Source organism: Artemia sp. Qi Xiang Cuo, chromosome 6, assembly GCF_049724085.1.
Source record: "Artemia sp. Qi Xiang Cuo chromosome 6, ASM4972408v1, whole genome shotgun sequence".
Taxonomy (NCBI): Eukaryota; Metazoa; Arthropoda; class Branchiopoda; order Anostraca; family Artemiidae; genus Artemia; species Artemia sp. Qi Xiang Cuo.
The window spans coordinates 38,793,254-38,813,746 of NC_142799.1; the positions used below are offsets into that span (position 1 = coordinate 38,793,254).

The following is a 20,493-nucleotide window of genomic DNA, read 5'->3' on the forward strand; positions in this document are numbered from 1 at the left end:
AATTCCTGGAATTTTACAGATTCCACGTTCTTGCTTAGCGAAGCATGATTCCTTGGTGGGTTTGTTATACCTTATGATTGTAACCACTCACCTGACACTGTGAATCCACTCTTCATACAGCTCGTGAGTGAGTAATGGCTCAGGCAATTCTCTCAGGTAAGACTTAAGGACACTAGCTATGACATGGGGATCGCGTGCGTCTTCTATAACAGCCGTTAGATCACAGTAACCAGCATCAAAAGCAGCTTTTAACTTACGAATCTTTGAACTTCCTGTAATAGAAACCTTTACTTTTCTTTAATTTACAAATATAGTTAAAGTAGAGGTAAAATGTTTAATACGTAGAACCGGGGAATGGAACCCAATCTTTGGAAGAGGTAATTTTCTATCAAATGACTAGCGGACTTGGACACCAGCCATGAAGCCAGACTTCAATGAAATGTTTATTTTACATAAGAAAAGACCCGAGATAAATTTAATCAATAGAGAAGTCTCACTTTATTTAGTTACCTTATGATAAGAAAAATTGCATTATTTCCAAGCATATTAGGTCCATTCTTAAGACACTAGAATACTCAGACATTAATTCTTCAGCAGGCGAAAACAAGGTTTTCTTACCGGATATTACATAGCCCCTACCAGGTCATAATAACAAGGAAAGTTCCATTTACCTACGCAAAAACGTTCATCTCTATAAGTCTAAAACGATTGTTGTACTGCAAGCATTGATTCGAACTGCTTAGAACAAATGTAAACCCAAGAGTAGTAACTCTCTTGTTTTTTCATGCTTGAACGGCTGCCAAGTAGGAAATATTACACTTTGCTAGTATGATTGTTCAAAGACTGACAGAATTCCAGAAAATTATTTTAATCAAAGTGGATCAATGTGAATGGTCACATAGGCGAAACAAGTATTCTTACGAAGTAGACAAAATCCAATTAGATTTTTCTCCTTACCCTACCCATTAGATTCACTTGTGCCTCCGGAGGCACCCAGGGCATCGACGAAGAGATGCCAGTCATCCCTCAAATGGGCTCCTGCCAAAACGTCTACCCAGTGGGATTGTATGAACGTATTCACGTTGAGAATGTCCCTCTGGTATGTTCGGCGCAGTGTGTTCTTTGGTCTTCCCCTTCGCCACGTTCCCGTTGGTTGCCATTGGAGGATGGACTTTGGTGTTCGGTCGTCTTTCATTCGTACAACATGTCCCAAGTATTTCCATCTTCGGGTCCTGATCATGTCGATGACTAGAGGTTGCCCAGTAATTTGGCGTATTGTCCGGTTCGAGACGTGTTGTGTCCAGTTTATGTAGAGGATTCTTCGCAGACGATTGTTCCCAAAAGCTTTTTCAAAAGATTTTTCTCACACAGACTAAATTATTTAATTTTTATTTTACATTGTCTCTTCCGTCTACATACAATTCCATCTAAAATGACTATTCATGGAATCATTCTGATCTTTTATTATTTAATATCAAATTATTTTGACTTAATTATCAGATTATTTTACCCCAAAACTTCGAAATTTTTACAATTTTACCCACTATTTCTTATACTCTCCATACATTCAAGTACTTCAACACGAGCGTTCAAAGCTCACGGGCGTTAAAAGGCTTGTTGTTTTCTCTCCTTCTAATCGGTTTCGTCCCTTAAGGAGGACAATAAAACTTTTAATGAGCCCTTCTCTAACTTCCTGTGATCAATCCGTTTTACATGATTAGGCTCGGGGCAAAAATACATTGGAGACACACCACTTTTTACTAAATCCACGGAATAGCAATGACTCTGATAGTATTCCTGACCAACTTTCTGATCAATAAACTATCCTGGCCAGAAGGAAAAACGCTTTTACATAAAAGAAGAATATTAACTCGAGCTATATCAGTTCTGTCTCTAAACTTGCACCAATCAAATATTTTGTGCATACCTCCGGCAACACGGAAAAGCCCTTCTTCTTCCAAACCAACTTCAAGAAGGGCACATATACATACTTCAATCGGGAAGGCTACAGTTCTACCGGAACTTTCCAAATGTGTTTCCAATTTAGTACCAAACACAGGACGAGCCGGATTGTCACCTGGAATATAATTACAAGATATATGATAAAAATACATCAGAGCAAATCTTGAAAAGAAAAGTAGAATAAAAAATAGAAGGACCAATCCTCAATCATAAAAAACCAATCGCACAAAACTATGCACAGGAGGGTATGGGGCAGAAGGAAAAGGAGTAGTGCCCTCAAATAAGATTGGTCCAAAGGATCTCCCCTGAAAAAGACCAAACAATTGAGCCTAAAACTATTTTTTTCTTGTACATTTGTTTCCACACCTCCACCTGTACAATGACGTAACTGCAAAATAAAAACTGAAATGAAAATCGTAAAATAAGCCTACAAAGAAATTAAAGTCGTCATTATATTGAAATAGCTATATTTACATTACTTGAAAACTGTTTTTAAAACAAACTTTGGGAAATTGAAATTGAGAAAATTAATGAATTCAAGTACATGGGTAGCACAATAACTCAAGACGGTCATTGGGATAGGGAGATTATGATTCGGATTGCAGATGCAGGTACAGAATTCTCTCAATCAAATAATGTTTGGAGACGTAGCAAATGCTCTTTGAAGCTCCGTCTATTCAACAGCAACGTATTATACATATTGACATGCGGATGCAATTCCTAGAGTCTGTCTCAAGCTGTAGAGAAAAGACTGTTTAGACTTGAGAACGATTACCTGCGAAGAATACGTGAGATTAGCTGGACTGATATTAGTACCTGATACCCAGATCAGGCATCTCACTAAGCAGTCACAAATAAACTATGAAGTCACACGATGAAGGTAGCAGTACTGGTGCCACATGACTCAATTGTGCCATGGAAAACCTCTATATGACGTGTGGTTCTGGACCACTTTAAGCCTCCGGAACAGTGGTAGGCAACAGATCACGATTGGTCGTTCCTTAGAAGATCAGGCAAGAGGTCTATGCCGTCCCTCAACGAACTGCGGTTATCCGCTCGGGATCATTCGACATGGAGGTCAACTCTTGCTACCCTATTTGCCAGTAGCAGGGGTCGTACAGATGAGACGCACTGAAAGTAGAAACCTCTGGGGTAAAAAAAGGGACCAAATAGGGACCAGTTTTTATCTTAATAACTGAAAATAGCAACCAACCAGCACCATCTTTGTTTTAGTAAGGTGAACCAAAACGTACCCTACATTATCATCATTTCTCCCTAAAAAATCCGACAGATTTTTTATCAAAGCAACGAGCAATATTTCTGTCTCTGAAGCTTACTAGAATGTAGTACAGCGTCTCTTGTTTGGCCAATACACTACTGCCCATCAGGTACATTGTCGTAGGAGCAAGGGGGCTAGGTATTCGCCAACAGTATATATCTCAATCTTGGAATCGAGAAAAAACTGATATCTAAGCAAATTATTTCACACCATGAAAAAATATGGCAGGGCGGGCAGTTACAAACCTATCAAATAGCAATGAAAAAATGCAATGGTATTTCTCAAGAAGTTTTTTTTTGTTGAATGATGATACGTTCTTTAAAGGCGGTTTCAAAATACGCTGTGCTCCTAAAACCAGCTTTATTCTCTATTTTTTGACACCCTACCAAAGTTGTTAGCTTAAAATGAACCACATATACAAGCCCATACTTTATTACTTTCCTTCAAAATTAAAACTTAACACTTTGTGTCTTGTTAGTTCTAAGCGTTATACTTACTGAATACTTTTCGAAACATCCGAACTGGAAGGTTTGATGTTTAAAGTAACTAAATGAGCCTTACGATTCTCGAAGCTTTATGATAAACAGTGAACTTTATCATATTACTCTCGTGTTATATGTTATTCATTCTTGAAGAGATGAGAATAAAGTCAAACTCTAGCGTTAAGAGTAAGGGGGGGGGGGCTAGGAGGGATTGCAGGCCCCTCACATTTTCCAACCCTTCCACTTTTAACGCTACTTTTTAGTTTCATGTGTAAACAAATTTTCTTTTTCATTAATTTGCGTTCGTCCTAAAATAATAAACTAAATTATCCTAAAAAGTAAAGGGGTTGCTATATCCCCCCCCCTCTTAAACCTCGGTTACTTATGCTAATATTTAACATTTTTACAACATCAGTTCAAGGACAGAAGGAGCTGATTTAGGTGAGTTCACTTTAGACAATAGAATAGGACTAACCTAAATATGAAGAAGCTGCCCACCCCTTAACTCCCACGATTTCAATTTTTTCTTTGCTCGACAGATTACTTAGGTCCTCAATTACAGCTTCAACAATCACATTTGTAACATGGTTGCATTTTTAAGAGCTTCTTTTTTTTGCTTGATAGCGTCGTATGCATAAAAGAAAAAAACTGTGCGAAAGTAAACAGCCTTCACGCCAGAGAGGGGGGGGGGTTCTGAACCCATCGCTGTCTGATGTACCGCTCAAGAAAACTTAGAAAAATTGGATCTAAAAATATAATTTCAGTCTTCAAGCGAAGCCTTCCTCCACTAAAAAGATTTATTACTTCCTCACCTTAAGAGTTAGCATGCAGCTATGAGTTTTTGTTTACAAATGATTGGTGTTTCAAATGAATCAAGACAGTCAAATGACAAATAATTATCTATCATCATCATTTGTACTGACTGCATATATGTTCAGAGACGAATACACCTCCACATGGTATGAGGGATTTTGAAACCGAGAGGTTTTCTATATATCTTTCCGACATTTCTGAACCATTTGGCTATCGCTCGGTGAAATTTCAGCCGTCTTTGTGACAAAATTTTCGTTTTGCGGCACAAAATGACCGAAAACGACAGTGTACTACACTGTGATACCTTTTGTTACTCAAAAAGGCCAATGTTACTTTAGATTCCCGTTCAAATAAACACACTCGGAATATTCTAAGACCACTAGTTCAATAGAATCATCTCTGAAAAAAAAAAACAAAAAACAAAAACAAACACACGTGACAATCGTTCTGCGGGAAAATACGAAAGTTCTTACTTGCCTATATAGCAGACACCTTATAAGACAGCAACCTTATAAGAAAATCGAAATATATTTTCTTGTGATTATTATCGCTTCTAATCAGCAGTTGTACCAAACCAATCCTGCTCAACTCATCCTCAGGGCTATACTGTGGTGTTTATCCTCCCCATAGTATAGTGCAGACGGTTTGATATCATTCTATTTTCCCTTCTTGTTTTAGTTTTATTTTTGTGTTTAAAGCTTTTTCCAATAGGCAATGATTAGAAGTCCTCCAAAAAAAAAGGTCCCCCCAGATCCCAAATCAAATTCCAGTGAAAGGGTCATAGTGAAAGATACCCATCCTGGCTGGTCAAGCACCCTATCTCAAAGTTCTAATGATAGCTCCAATTCGGAGAATAGGACTATGATAAGTGTAGGGGCTAATGTAACCATAAATGATGATAATGGGTTTCAAGAGGTCCTCTCTAGAAGTTCTAAAAAAAGGAAAAAAATCTCCCCAATTAAAAGCATTTCCCCTCTTCCTGCCCAAGATCCTCCCTCCAAAAACTTAGGAATTTACCTTAAAATTACTCCCACTACCCCCTTTGAAATAAAAATGATCACTGCAATAAGAGTTGTAATTTTTAAATTTGCTAAAATCAATGTTCTCTCTTAACATTAACCGTGATGGATATCTGCTAATAGCTGTAGAAGATCAGAAATCAGCAGATACAATAATTAACCTTAAATCCCTTCTGAATATCCCAATTATTGCATCTAATTGGAACCCAAAACAATCACCAACAAAAATAGTTGTCTATAATGTTCCCCCATAGATATCCACTCAGGAGTTAAAAGAAGGCCTCTCAGATAGGGCTGGAAACACAATCCCAGTTGAGGATGTTACCCAACTTGGAAAACCTAACTCTAATGGCCTAAAAACTAGTAGATACTTCTTATTCACACTGAAGGATAAAATTGATATCCCAGAAAAATTATTCCTATTTGGGCAAATCAAACCACACAGGGAATACAAACCTAAGCCTATCCAGTGTCAGAAGTGTTTCAAACTGGGACACACGACAAACAAATGCAATGAAATTCTCCAAGAGTGTAGTAATTGTAAATCTTTCCATCATAAAGAGTTGACAACTTGCAACAACACTCAGCCTACATGAATCAATTGTAAAAGCCAACATGGATATACAAATAAATCATTATTCCCTGCATACAAGAAAAGAGCTCTAACACTACAAATATCAACAGAGAAAGCCATCCCATACCCCTTTGCAGCAATGGAAGCAAATGCTGCCCAATAATACCAAATAAAGCCTGTAATGAAACCAACCAAAACCCCCAAGTCAAATGCCCCCAATGCATCAAGCACCCCATATAAAACACCATCTTCTAAGCCCCCGAGCTTAAATCCCTATCAGAAGGAATCACCAAGCCAACAAGCCTCCTTGTCTGGTGAGATGAGGTCAGCCTGGCCCCCCCTCCCAAGAGAAAACAAACCAGTAACACTACCAGGAATCAATCCCTTAACCAACAAACAGGATGCACAACCAAAAATGCAATCCCCAAATATATGCTTATTCATTCTAAACTGTAATGCAGTTCAGGCCATGAACATACAGCAAATACAGAAAACAAAAATTATTGCAGAATTGGCAAAAATCTACATCCCTGATGATATGCTCATTCAAGCGAAAAAAAATCTTGCTTTACTTTTAACAAAGCTGAACATTGATACACAGTCATATGAAGAATAAATCAACAACACAACATATATCAATACTCCAATGGAATGTAAGATCACTCTCAGAAAATAAGCTAAATGAAATAATATCATTTATGAATAATAATTCCATTAATATTGCTTGCCTCCAGGAAACTCATTTAACCCAAAATCAACAAGTTAAGTCTCCGGGATATACTATCCTGAGACAGGACAGATCTTCAGAGAGAAAAGGAGGTGGGGTATCTTTATTAGTTAATAATAATATAAAATTTTGTGGCATCAATTTTCCAGATTTTGCAAATGATGTTGATGTAATTGGTATCAGTGTTTGGCTGAATAATTTAAAAACTTACATAATAAGCTTTTATAACCCTAATGGCCAAACTACAGATGTCAAGGATTTCTTTAATTATATAAATAATTCTAATATGTTAAAAAATATCATTATTTGTGGTGATTTCAATGCCCACAGCCTTTTGTGGGGGAATAAACCAGCAAATAAAACTGGTAAATTCATTGAGAATATGACTTCAAATAATAATGAATTAGCTGTTGCTACCCCTCCAAACCTGAACACATATTTCAACCCCAAAAGTGGCAGATTCTCCACAATTGACCTACAAATTGTGTCATCAAATTTTTGAACAAAATTTACATAAATAAAATTGATAGTCTATGTACTGACCACTTTGCTATAGTTTGCTCCCTAAATGAACCTGCTGAAACTTTATCTCATACCTCCAAATATATGAACACTAAAGCAAATTGGTCTATGTTCCAAAATAAGCTAAATGATGAAATTAAAAGTTTCACCCAAAATTCATGCATTTCAAACACAACAGTTGACAAACATGCTGAAGCATTGACATCTTTACTAATAAATGCAGCTAATCTTGCTATCCCCAGGACAACACCTAAGAAAACATTCCCTGAACAAATTCCTAAAGCATGGTGGACAAATGAGTGCCTAAATAAATGGAGGATAAAAAAAGGCAGCTAGGACAGAATTCATAAAAAAACCATCACCTATTACATACTTAAAAAAATTACAAGCAGAATCTAATCTAAAAAGGACTATAATAGATGCTAAATATAAATACTGGAATAATTTTTCAAATAATTTCTCCAGAGGAACTCATGAGCCAATTATACATAAAGTCATAAGCCATATCTGTGGGAAAAAGATTTCCCCCAACCCACTCCTGTATGAGCTTATACATAATAATACCCATTATGACAAAGATAATGGTAAAGCTAACCTATTTGCAACACTTTTTGTTAATAAGCTAACATCAAATAATCAAAGCAAACTGTCCACAATTCCTATGAACCCAAGTTACCAACCACGCCCAGGATCCGAGTACACAACCAATCCATTTTCAATCCAGGAATTGAATAATGCAATACCAAAACTAGCAGGACCAAAAATCATATTAGGACCAAAACTAGCAGCAGTTATGACAATATACACCCTACATGGATAAAGAATCTCACACCTTCATACAAACAAGAACTGCTGAATTGTTATAATCATGCTTGGGCATCTTCTAGGTTCCCCAATATATGGAAATATTCGTCCCTCATACCAATCCTAAAGAAAAATAAACCAAAAGATAACCCTGAGTCTTATAGGCCCATAATGATTACACCTGTGATGGGGAAAATAATGGAGAAAATGATCTATCAAAGACTCCTCTGGTTTTTTGAAAAAAAAAATGTGATCCCAAATCATCAACCGTGATTCAGAAAACACCACACTTCACCAGATACTCCTATTGTTCTGACAAATCCAATAAATGACTTTTCATCAAATAATAATGTCCTATTGACAGCATTCATAGATTTTGAAGGGGCATATGATAATGTGAACCACCAAATCCTTTTAAATAAACTTGCAAACCTTGGGAGTACCCCCTAAGCTAGTATCCTTTATTAAATCGTTCATAGAAGTGCGAAGTTTCAACGTTTGTGTTGGTTCAGCCTCTTCACCCCAAAAGACAATAACCAAAGGCCTACCTCAAGGAGCAGTCCTCAGTTGCCTCCTATTTGCCCTATATCTCTGGGACATGAACCTACCCCACACGAATCTACAATATGCTGATGATCTGGTGCTATGGTCATCTGGCAACACCTTTCAGATAGCACAGTCAAATCTGCAAAAGTCACTTTTCCTGTTCGAAAAATTCTCTCAACATTCAGATTTACCCATTGCACCCAACAAGTCAAAAATAATCCAATTTCACCGGAAGCGAAACCATGTTAATGCAAAACTAACTCTAAATAAAACAACTATTCCAGAAGATAATCATATTAGTTACCTAGGTCTCATGCTTGACCAAAAACTTAATTTCCACCTCCACATTTCAAACACAATAAAAAAATGCTATAGAAAAGCAAATATACTAAAAAGACTTCTTTCCACACCCTGGGGTTGTAAGGAGAAAACCTTACTCCAGTTATATAAATCACATATAAGACCCCATATTGACTATGGGATCATCGTCTATGGTGCATGTGCAAAGACCCAGATGCAAAAAATTGAAACAAAAAAAAATGATATAAGAAATCTGATATCTGGCCTTAGGAAACGCATAAGCAAAAAGTTTCTGCTTATGGAGAATGGATTAACAACAAAAAGGGAGAGATATAGCTTTCCCTATACAAAATATCTTACAAAAATTGAATCAAATAGCTCACACACATTATATAATTGGTTAAGAAATCCAGCCATGTATAGAGGTATTGCAGATGAGTATGACAATATTCAAAAGAAGTTCCCTGTACCAGCAAATTCTATTGCACCTACTTTCCCCCAATCCCCTCCATGGAATTGGTCATTTCCCATAATAAATACTGAATTTTCAAAATGGAATAAAGATTTAACCCCCATTGCTTTTGTCCAGAAAAAATTTGCAGAACTTAATACAATTACCTATAAAAATCACTTCCAAATATTTGTTGATGGGTCAAAAATGGATGAGAAGGTTGCAAGTGGTGTTTTCCTTCCTCATCTGAAAATTGCAATGGGTGAGAGATTATTTAATAATTTATCTATAATGTCTGCTGAGTTAAATGCCATAATCATGGCATTAGAACACCTTAAGCAAAACCAACCTTTGATTGCAAATTCGAATAATATTATCATCTATTCCGACTCTTTATCAAGCCTTGAGCTGCTGGCCTCAGCTCCTCAATATAAGTTGGACATTGACACTTATCATTGTCTCAGTATTATTGATAATCTTGCTTCAAGTGGTATAAAAACTTATTTTCAGTATATTCCTAGCCACTCTGGCATAAGTGGTAGTCATCAGGTTGATGAAATAGCTAAAAATGCTATAAATATTGACCAGCAAAGTGGGACACCAATCCTAATTAGAGATATTTTCCGATGTAGGCTATCAGATTTTAATTTTAATAAGATTAATCCTATCCTTTCCCCCTTTTCCAATAAGTATCTTTCTAAAATCTATCATAGAATTCGTTCTGGAACAAATGGACTAAATTTCCTTGCATTCTCATATAAGCTTTCTAATTCAAGTGGTTCAATTCCCCTGTCCCCTCTTTGCAGGCATTGGAATATGAATAATAAAACAATTGACCATTGCCTATTTGAATGTAATATGCTGACTTCTGCACAACATACCTTGCTTTGTAAATTGTTAAAATACTTCAAACACCACAAAATATCACTATCAGCCAAGAGCTTAGCCAACTATTCCTGCAGAAAGAGCACAGAAATCGATATATATCGTATTATATTCGAACTGCTTGAGTCATAAGATCTACTAAAAGATATCTGAGAATATCTAAAAAATAAGAGACAACCAAAACTGTAGCTCTTTAGCCCACAGAGTAAAGCAAAAAGAAGAGGGCTAAATAGTACCAACTGAATAGCCCGCCTGCAGTGAATTAGAAGAAGAAGCAGACCGATACTTCCATTCTCTGGTTTTCAAGTCAGTTGAATTTAAAGGTGTTTTTTCAAGAAATATCGCACCCTATTTGGGAAGTAATTTCTGTCCTTTCTAGTGTTTTGCAAATGGTATTATGCTAACAGCTTTTGATAAGCCACTTTAAATTTAATACATTTTTACAGTAGGGAAGATTCCCCCACCAAAACAAAAATAATGGCCTATTGTACAATTTTTCCCGATTTTAACTCCTCCACAACCTCAGAGTATTTTTAGGCGACCAAATTCTCACTGTTTCGAAGGGAGGAGAATTTTTCAGATCAATCTCGGCAGAGGAAAGAGTCAGACATCCTGCCGCACTTTATTCTAAACACGGAAAGATTTTCTAAAGGATATTTATCCACAGTCACATTTGCATAGACACATTTACTTCATAGGCCGTACCAGAGACGGGCAATGACCGGTATGACAAAAAAATTTTTACCCTTCAGTCTAATTCAGGCCCTACTTGACAAGATTTTGCATGCTACAAACTCAACTCAAACTATACTATAGAGCTATACACTGTAGTTCTTAAAGATGTTTTTCTCATTTAATTCTTCAAATAAAGACTGCTTCAACGAAAAGGTTAACAGACTTATTTCTGGCGACCGGGAAAATTAAAAAAATGTATGATACGCCCTTTCCTTTAGGGCATGGCAAGATTATCTACTAGCTTGTTCTGCAACGAACCTTACAATGAGAAAAATATTTAAGGAGAACAAAAAATTACTCACTGATTACTTGTTCCAGCATAGGAATGTTTTTTTCCAGCAAATTCCAGGCAGCTCTATGGTAATCTCTTTTCAGTTGAGCATATTTCAAAATGGTACTTGCAAACTCAGGCTCCCTGGCTAAAAGAGTGTAGATTTCCGTTGCTAAAGAATCCTAGAACAAGCGGAAAAATCTCATTAAAACAAATTTATGGAGCAAAGAATCTTATAAAAAACTCAAAATATAAGAACATCTACAGGGGATTACATTTTAAGGAGGAAGTGGGGAAGGATTTGTAAAAAGTAGACATTACAACGAAAAAAATACACAAAAATTGCGCAAATTTTGAGCTTTTGGTGAACGGGACTAGTCTGCGTGCATCTGGTATGACGCAGATACCAATGTTAATACAGAAGACCTTAATACTAATGTTATCCAATAGAGTAAAACCGAATTCAGTGTGAAGAAAACACTAGCACAAAATCGTATACACTTTATACATAGAGTTTAGTCCCTTTATTGTGACCATACAAAAGTCATGGACACATTTTTAGGATAAAGAGACAAAAAATCGCTCTAGGGATTTTCTTAATTGTTTTAGTATCCAAGAGCCAGTAATCGCAACAAAAATCAACAGTGACAATTTTAAGACAACAGGACCACATTCTTTGATATTACGGAGCGAAGCAACCCGAGAAAGTTCAATCATCCTTAGCCATACTAAAAACAACTTTGGGAAGATACCAGTTTAAAAAAGAGAAATAATTATATAACTTTCGCAAGAGCAGTCCCACCTACAAGACAGCCGAAAACATTCTTGATCCTTAATGACTAAATAAACCCAATATTAAGCGTCCAGCTAATACAACAAATATCGATAAAAATACAACCAGTAGGATCGAAAATAAGGAATAATAAATTATGATTCAAAACTGTTTAAGCGGACTCACAGAAATCTAAGAAAATGTTGGACCCCCCAAATAACGAAGTAATTCGTAGCCAGTGAAAAAGGAGAAAAATATTACTACTTCAGCAAAGATCTCCGCTCAGACGTCTCAGAACAAAAGATAAAAAAGAAGATGAGAATCCACAAACTAAAATAAAAGCCTCAAAACAAAAAATAAAACATCAGGTTCACCTTCTATAGTGAACAGTAAAAAGGCGACTGAAAAATAAACCCTGATGTTCAATCGCAGATAATATTCATTTGACACTTTATATTGTTCATTTGACACTTTATTTTGTATATGGCTTGTTTTGAATACTAATCTTTTTTTAGGTTTTGAAGCATAATATCTCTTTTTGGGCTGCAAAATATGATGATATGAAAAATGAGGAAAACTAGAAACTGTAAGAGAACCGTAAAGGAGCTAAATCAGCCTTCCCCAGTATCTCTCTTAAGGGCGACTTTTTGACGGATGTGCTTCTCAACTTCAACCACCCATTGCAAAGTTGGGTAAAACCTTTAACTGGGACAGTATTAAAAATGAAATGGTCTGGGTTACCATAAATGGTATAGCAACAAACAAAATATTAATAGTTACAAACGCATCATATCGACCGAACAATAGCAACCAAATCATGACCGATTATTTGTTTAATAAAGATCTTATAGATAGATTATTGGGTTTCTAATGGATAGCTACAGAACGGAAACAAAAATAGGGCATCAAGTGGTTTCAATGCAGCAATTCATCTTGATCAAAATTATTTCTAACACGACGCATCATGATTCTACCTCATTTAGCGATATATTGCTAAAAGAGAATAGTTTTCTTCTTGCGAAAACAAACTGTACCGAGGTAAGGGTGGTGGTAGGAATGGAATCCCTCAACGTGGTTCGAAATTAACTTCAGCTGGACATGCAACTCGTTTTCGCTCGGAGGGACAGCGTCGCTGAGACGTCACTAGGGCTAAGCATAACGATCATTGGATAACTATGTGTATGACTTTCTTCATAAAATCCACGATGTCACTGAACCTGTTAAATAGCGCCGTAGGTCCAGTTCGCTCTGAAATGAAACGTTTGGATATAGCTTGGAGCCAAGCCACTTCTTTGCGATATCATTTGCATGGAAAAGCCCAAATCCCAAAAAACAAAGCAAGAAGGGGTAGAATCAAGTGAAAAACACCAAGTCATTTGTACGAGCACCGTGTTTAAATTACTTGATTTTCGGAGTAGACCAGTTTGACTGAATGTTGTCAGGACGTGAAAGCAGGGAGGGAAATAAAGAAAGAATGTCATGCAAAGAAAGTGTCTCAGGTACAGTAAATGATTAACCTTACCCCAAGGCCGTACCCAGGATTTTTTTCGGAGAGGGTTTTACTAAAAAAAAAAAAAATTGGGGGGGGGGGGGTACACAAAAAAACTCAAAACACATACAAAATTTGTTTATATCCATTTTTGTTATGTTTTTACGAGTCAGACAAACATTTAGTGGGGGTTTCAAACCCCCTAACCCCCCCAACCCCCTCAGGGTACGGCCTTGCCTTCCCCACATCCATCGAATTCTTAGGTAAGACTATAACATGAATGTTTGCAATGATGATATCCGGGAATACTTTTTATATCATTGTCCATCCTTTTGAAGGACAGACCTAAGGGTCTAATTGATGCGACTGATGCCTACTTTCTAACAGAACTTGCATCCACAAACATAGAAATTATTACCATGAGATACAAGAATAAAAACATCAGTGTCACTTTGCAGGGTCCTGTTTACTTTTACCTATGTCGATATTTAATATTTATTAATTTGTTACTTGTAAAATGTACACAAATTATAGGAGCAAATTCAAATACTGGGGTATGAGGGGGGGGGGGGTGGGGGCAATGAGCTTTGACCTTGGGTGCTTCCTTAATAAACAGTATTTTTTTTACCACAAGGTTACAAGTTTCCTCATTTTGTTAATAAATAAAATATTTATGTATTTTTATTCTGTGTATCTGCACTTTAATGAGGGTTTGAAAATATAAATGGCTAAAGATATTCTTTCAAGCGTTGTATTAGTCTAATATGCTTTAAATTTTCAACCGTATTTTCTTCCTTTTGCATACATTTCTTTCAAAATGTATACAGAATCAGTTAATCAATTATTTATTGATTAGCAGATTCAAAATAATGATTTAAAACTAAAGTGATTGCCTCGACAATTATCAATGCTCTTTCCAAAGGCTTCACTTAGGCATCAATATCCAATACAATTTGAATTAAATACAATAAAAGGCCAACTTTAGACAAAGGAGGATACTTTTATGCTGGTAAAATTAAGTTGAAATTAATAAATATAAGCATTCTAAGAAACGTTTTTGTTCTTTTATATAAGCTTGATTAGCATTGCGATTTATTATTATTTTTTTAATCTTTTGACAAATAAATACACGCCATTTGAAGAGTTTGAGGGTTCGGTAAGCTTGATTAGACCAACCTTGAAGGCCATTGGACTTTTTTAAATTTATTTTTGTAGATGTTATGATATGTAAAAAAACAAAAACAAAAAAAAACAATGTTTGAGACACAAATCTTTTTTGGTGAAGCATAAATCAAACCCAACCTTTAGCTGATTTGATGGCCCCACTCTCATTTTTATTAATTTTTGTTACGTTTTAAGTTTGACCTTATTAGTCATTCTAATTTGTTTTGGTTTTACATTTTATCTACTCATGCGTAGCAATTTCTGTTTGTTTTGAGTTTTACTTATTATATGAGTTTGTTTCCAGTCATTTTAGATTTTAGTATCGCTCATTCTTTCTTTTTTTGTTTTTACTTTTCTTCTCTTAAAAAATGTTTTCTAATTAATAAGATTTTCTTGAAACCTTACAGCGTTGATGAAGTCAGTATTCTGCAGCTAAAAAACGGGGCTGTGCTTTGATAGAACATCTGGGTCAAGACCCCCCCCCCTTGTGAAAAATTCCTCCCTGGAGCCATGTCTCTAGGTTTGACAACCCCTCTTCCAGCCCTAAGGGCAAGGGCTGTAAGCTATGCAAGTTGCCCATTGTTGAAATATAAGGCTTTGATGGGAAGGGTGGTCGCATAAGCTTTGGAAGGGGACAGATGCATCAAAGGGTGCACTTTAATGCACTAAGCATCCTAAATGTCATTGAGCCTTCAGATAAATGCAGAATTAGTTCTAAGGAAGGAACGGGGGACGGGGGGTGGAGTTAGAAATTGACATTTAATCCCTTATGTCTGGTCTACACTGTTATTATGAAAGTGAAGAGTAACATTAAACCCCAAAATTAGCAGAATTTACTCCGTATAGCAGGGAGGCTGCCTCTTCCTCACCCCTCCCCTCGTAGTCATAGAAACTTCGGAGGATACTAACTCGATCGAATATTCAGAGTTCTAGTCCTTTTTTATAAGTCAAAAGCAATTGGAGACCAACCATCCCCTGTCCTAAAACTGTTTTTGATATCTGGTCCCTTTGTTACCCCTTAGGATATCTGATCGACATTTTGAGGTACCTTCTTTGTACGTACTCTGTGGCTGCTCTATTGTGCGTTTGGTGAGATTTTCCATGGGGGGGGGCAGCCCCCAGAGCATCTGACCCTTCTTATGCAGCTAGTATTTATTCAGGGAGTCGTACCTTCAACCTTTTACACAGGAGATCTTACTCCCATCCCAAAGAGAGGTAAACTCGTGTCCTGATGTACATCCTTCCACCCTATTACTGTTTCCACAACATCCTGCAAACTTTCTCAATTATTATTTTTTGAAGATTCGGAGGAAAAATGTTACACTCTTCCCCATCGATTTCATTTTAAAGACGGTATCGAGTGCATAGACGCTTTGTCAGCAATTGCAAATACATTGGTTGGTGCCAATGCTTACAGTAGTCATTTGTTATAGCTGGACTTGACGTGAGGCGCGCTTTCGATTTATGCCACAAAGTTGCTCCAAGCTGCAAAAAAGGAGGTCAATCCTGTAATGATTAAACAAATGAGAAATATGAATTCGAGTCTTAGTATTCGTATCAAGATTCTTTATACAAGCCACAGTCCTCCTGCCTTGTACTTCTCCTGCCTTGTTCAATAATGGTGTTTTAGACGCAAAGGAAAATATCTTTTATTCTTCATGTTATCAATATATCGTTTGTCTTATATGCTGATGGTATCCATAACCTATGTCAGACTACTGAGCGTATCTTTTCCGTTTCTTCCTCAACTTTTCCCTCTTATCTGATGAATGCCGTAATGTCAGTCAAGAATTCAAATCAGAAATATCAGAACTTGTTCCACCTTATTGTCATGATAACTTTTGGTCTTTCATGGGGGCTGAAGCCATTCTGACCAATATCCTGCAGGTAACCTTGAATATAGATCTGAAAAAATTTTGGAACCTCAAAAGCATAACTGGAGCCCTACCACTTAATCCCCCGTCATGTTTGGTAGATCTTCGGAAAGCCCGAATTTTAGATGCAAGAAAGACTGGATTCCATAGCCCCCCTCCCATACCTACGGGGCAGAATACAAATTGACTTGTCAAAGCCTAGTTCTAGATCCATTCTTGATATGCAGACACAATTTTAAAAAATTCACTTAAGATTCGGGAATTCGACTGACTTTTCCGGAATGATCTCCGGAGAATCTAGGAGAAAAATACAATTTTGGTCTCAGTTTCTCGAACATAAAATTTCGTGTTCAACAAGGGTTCTAAGAACCTTAATTTTGGATCAAGAACTGTCCTGCAATGTCTATTTCTTTTTTTTTTCTGTTTTTTTCTGTCAGTTTTTTTATTTAAGAAAAACTACTGGAAAATTTTGCAAACTTAAATAGAATATTCTTCTTAGCTTTACGATTTCCATATCAGAAAACTGTACCAACTGCATCTCCGAATTGTATTTGGGAGTCACGGGCCATTGATCTCAAAGGAAGAAAATCTAAGAAAGGAGGACCAGTGCTCCGAACCACAATTACCTTTGATATTTCCACTTTTTGATAACTGTCTTCCATATCTTCCCTTAGTTGGTCAGATTTGGTATTCCCTGAAGACATACGATTTGACTGATACCTAAAAAGTGTAAGCATTATTTATTCTATTTGAGTTCTGATTAAAAGTAAATGAACTTATTTAAAAATAAAATAGTTTCGTCTCATAATTATATATACAAATGCATTTCAATGTTTGGATTTAAGAAGAGTCAAACCTCGTTTCGACAGCCAGATTTCACATCACTTAACTAAACATAACAAACGACTCGGTGTGTGCAAACATTTGGTTCCCTTCATTTCGAGCCTGGTTCATCATGGCGGCAAAAATCCTCAAAAAGAATTCTTTAAAAACAGCATCCTGTTTATTTACTAGTAAAAATATGCTGACTGATGCGTAAAAAATCTACCCTTTTTGAGCAGAATAATCTTTCTAGGAAGTTCAGTGAACTTAAGTTTCATCAGATATACCGATTCGAATCTCCAGAGATTCCTCCTATAAAAACATTCTGAATCTCCCCTCTCCTCATGAAAAACCATATGTAATACTGGAATAATATAGAAGTACCAAAATAATAAATCTCCTCAAAGGAGATTCAAATTACAATCCACAAAAACCCCTCTTTTAGTCACAAAGCATATATGTTTAGGCACACAGTGCCCACCACGAGTCACCATGTCCTCAAAAATCGAGAGGACTGTTAGATGGTTTTTGGATAGTCGGAAGCTGATTGGTTATCTCAGAATGATCAAATCGGTTGATGATTGATCCTACCCAGGCCCAAACTTATATTTTGTAGCATAAAATGATAAAATTGTCGCTTTGGTTAAGTGCACTCTTCATTGCTATTTACAAAGGGTGCTGTAATTCAAAACTAATGCACATGCATTCTTTTAATGTGTAAAAGAATCCTATTTCTCAGGGTTTTGCTCCTTCTGGACTAATTGACATCTTTACTAGAAGCCTATTCCAAGAATAGTTAGATCAACCTTCGAAAGTGGTATATGAAACATTTATAATAAATCTCTTGCAATGGTCAATTATCTTTCATTTATATATACACAAACATCATCACTTAACAGGGTGCTAGATCTCAGCATTTGCAAATCGAATAAATGTTTTCCTAACGCATTCATTCGTTCAACGCGATTCCATTTGGGAAGAGTTAATTTAAACACAGATTAAACTGATAGTTTATATTAAAATATCCTTAACGACCAATTAATTAATATGAATTAAATGCATACATTTGGTGATTGTTAAATCATTAACATTTAACCGTTTAAGACAGTTCATTAAATGGTCCATAAGTAATCCAGACTCGAAAGAAACGTAACATATCTATGCATAGAGTGTTGGAAGAAATAAGGCTATGGATTCATCTAAGAGACCACTCCTCCCCCAGTTATGGACGTTTTAAATTAATGAACGATTGTGGTTTTATGGCAAGGCCAATAAAAAAATTCATTGAATTATCTATTACACTTCATAGCTGCTTATATTGATAACAGGTTAGGTTAAAATGCATGACCCTCCAGGACTCTGAGGATCCCTAGTAATAGGGACCATCAGTCCTTAAATTATTTTCATTTCAACAAAATGACAAATGCCCACTTTTCAGCCACAACGCAACGCATGAACCCTATGCGCTTGTAAAAAGACTATTTGCTCAACTTAGTACCCTTACTCTAGGAGTATCATGAACCATGGCATCCTTAGCTCCACATTTTAGAACTTCTGAATATTCTATTTAAAATGAATATCTTGAAATTGGCCTGATGCCAAGTGTGGTTCCGAGGCATAAATGGTACAAAATGGGTGATTTCAAGTCAATCTATCCGTTTCGTCACCCTAAAACGGCGATAGATCTAAGTATTTGCGATGTAGTAACCTTTTCTTTAATTTTCAAAGATCAGTTGTTCTATGTACAAAAGCCGAAAGAAATTAGTATTTAAGAAATTTAGCCATTTGATTCATTTTAAGTCATGAAAATCTGGTCGTTTAGTACCCTTCCCGAAATAATAATGAATCAAAAGAGATATGAAACATCTACTTTATATGCATGAAATGGGGAGAAGAGAAGGGGGGAGAGGCTGGGGGCCTTAAATTCACACCTGAAGTAGAGTAATATTTTAACCTTAATGCTAACTACCAAGCCCCTGTTTTTCAATGGGATATTCTTTTAATTAAGACAACTGACCTCTGGGGAGGGGGGACACGCCTCATACCACCCCTGAATGCATATCTTTGAGCCTTTTCGGGCATTCTGGTTCAGATAACCCTCTTGAAATTTTGATTAAATAATGTATGTTACCTAAGGAGCATAAGGTACGTAAAAAGGGGATCTCTTAAAAAGGAGACTCAATCAGCACTTGATCTGTCATCAACAACACTAGCTCTTGGCATTCACAACCGAATCAGCTCTTTCTTATCAAACAATAAGCTGTAGGAACAAAGTGGTTCAGTACAATTCTCTAGGGCTTTAATGAAAGAAACAATAGGATGGTTAGGTCATCTTTACAGATGACAGATAATAGATTACCGCAAACCATACTTTTTGGCCATCCATCGGGGGCCCGATAAAAAGGGGGATGTCTTCGAATGGAGTGGGAAGAAGTCATTAGAAAGGATTTAAAGGAAATGGAAACTTCGTGGGAGAGAGTAAAGGGCGAAGCTTTAAGAATATTGAGGTGGGGAGGAGAGTGCGGAGCTTTTTTAACCTAAGGCGGCTTCGTGCTACGACGAGTTGTTAGTAGCAGTAGTATACATGCTTTATATATGCATATGGTAGAAATATATTTCTTTTTTTTTTTGCTTATTCTAAGCTAGTGATCTTGATCTAACTAACGGATATTATGATCTAAAAAAATAAAATAAAACAAGATCTGATTCGCACTCATATTTCCCTGGGTCTTGAGCAGAAGTTTAAAGAAGTGGACATAAAAAGTCACCAAATATCGGTTAAACCCGCTTACATTTTTTCGTTGGTGTAGTATTTATTTAATTTCAACAAATTTGCTGAAATAAGGCAGAAGGCGCCATAGAAAACAAATACACCTCCAAAAGTAGCTAGTTTGTTCAGGAATTCTTTTCCAAAAAGCAAAAATTGTCAAAAAGTAAAAAAGCTCCATATACAAATATACTAATAATACGAATTGTTCAATTTAAAAGCAAAAAAATATGAA

The 20,493-nt window shown here is 36.3% G+C and overlaps 1 protein-coding gene across 4 annotated transcripts in view; it reads right to left on the reverse strand.

The window, feature by feature from the left end:
* Nucleotides 1-20,493, reverse strand: part of LOC148951207 (uncharacterized) — a 77,548-nt gene that overhangs the window by 21,923 nt on the left and 35,132 nt on the right. For all 4 annotated transcript variants that reach the window (XM_089090719.1, XM_089090717.1, XM_089090718.1 and 1 more), the window contains 4 exons: nucleotides 17,296-17,389; nucleotides 11,402-11,552; nucleotides 1,928-2,077; nucleotides 92-272 (listed from right to left, as the gene is read on the reverse strand). In XM_089090719.1, coding sequence (XP_088946845.1) covers nucleotides 92-272; nucleotides 1,928-2,077; nucleotides 11,402-11,552; nucleotides 17,296-17,389 — 576 coding nt within the window. The remainder of the gene's footprint in view (nucleotides 1-91; nucleotides 273-1,927; nucleotides 2,078-11,401; nucleotides 11,553-17,295; nucleotides 17,390-20,493) is intronic.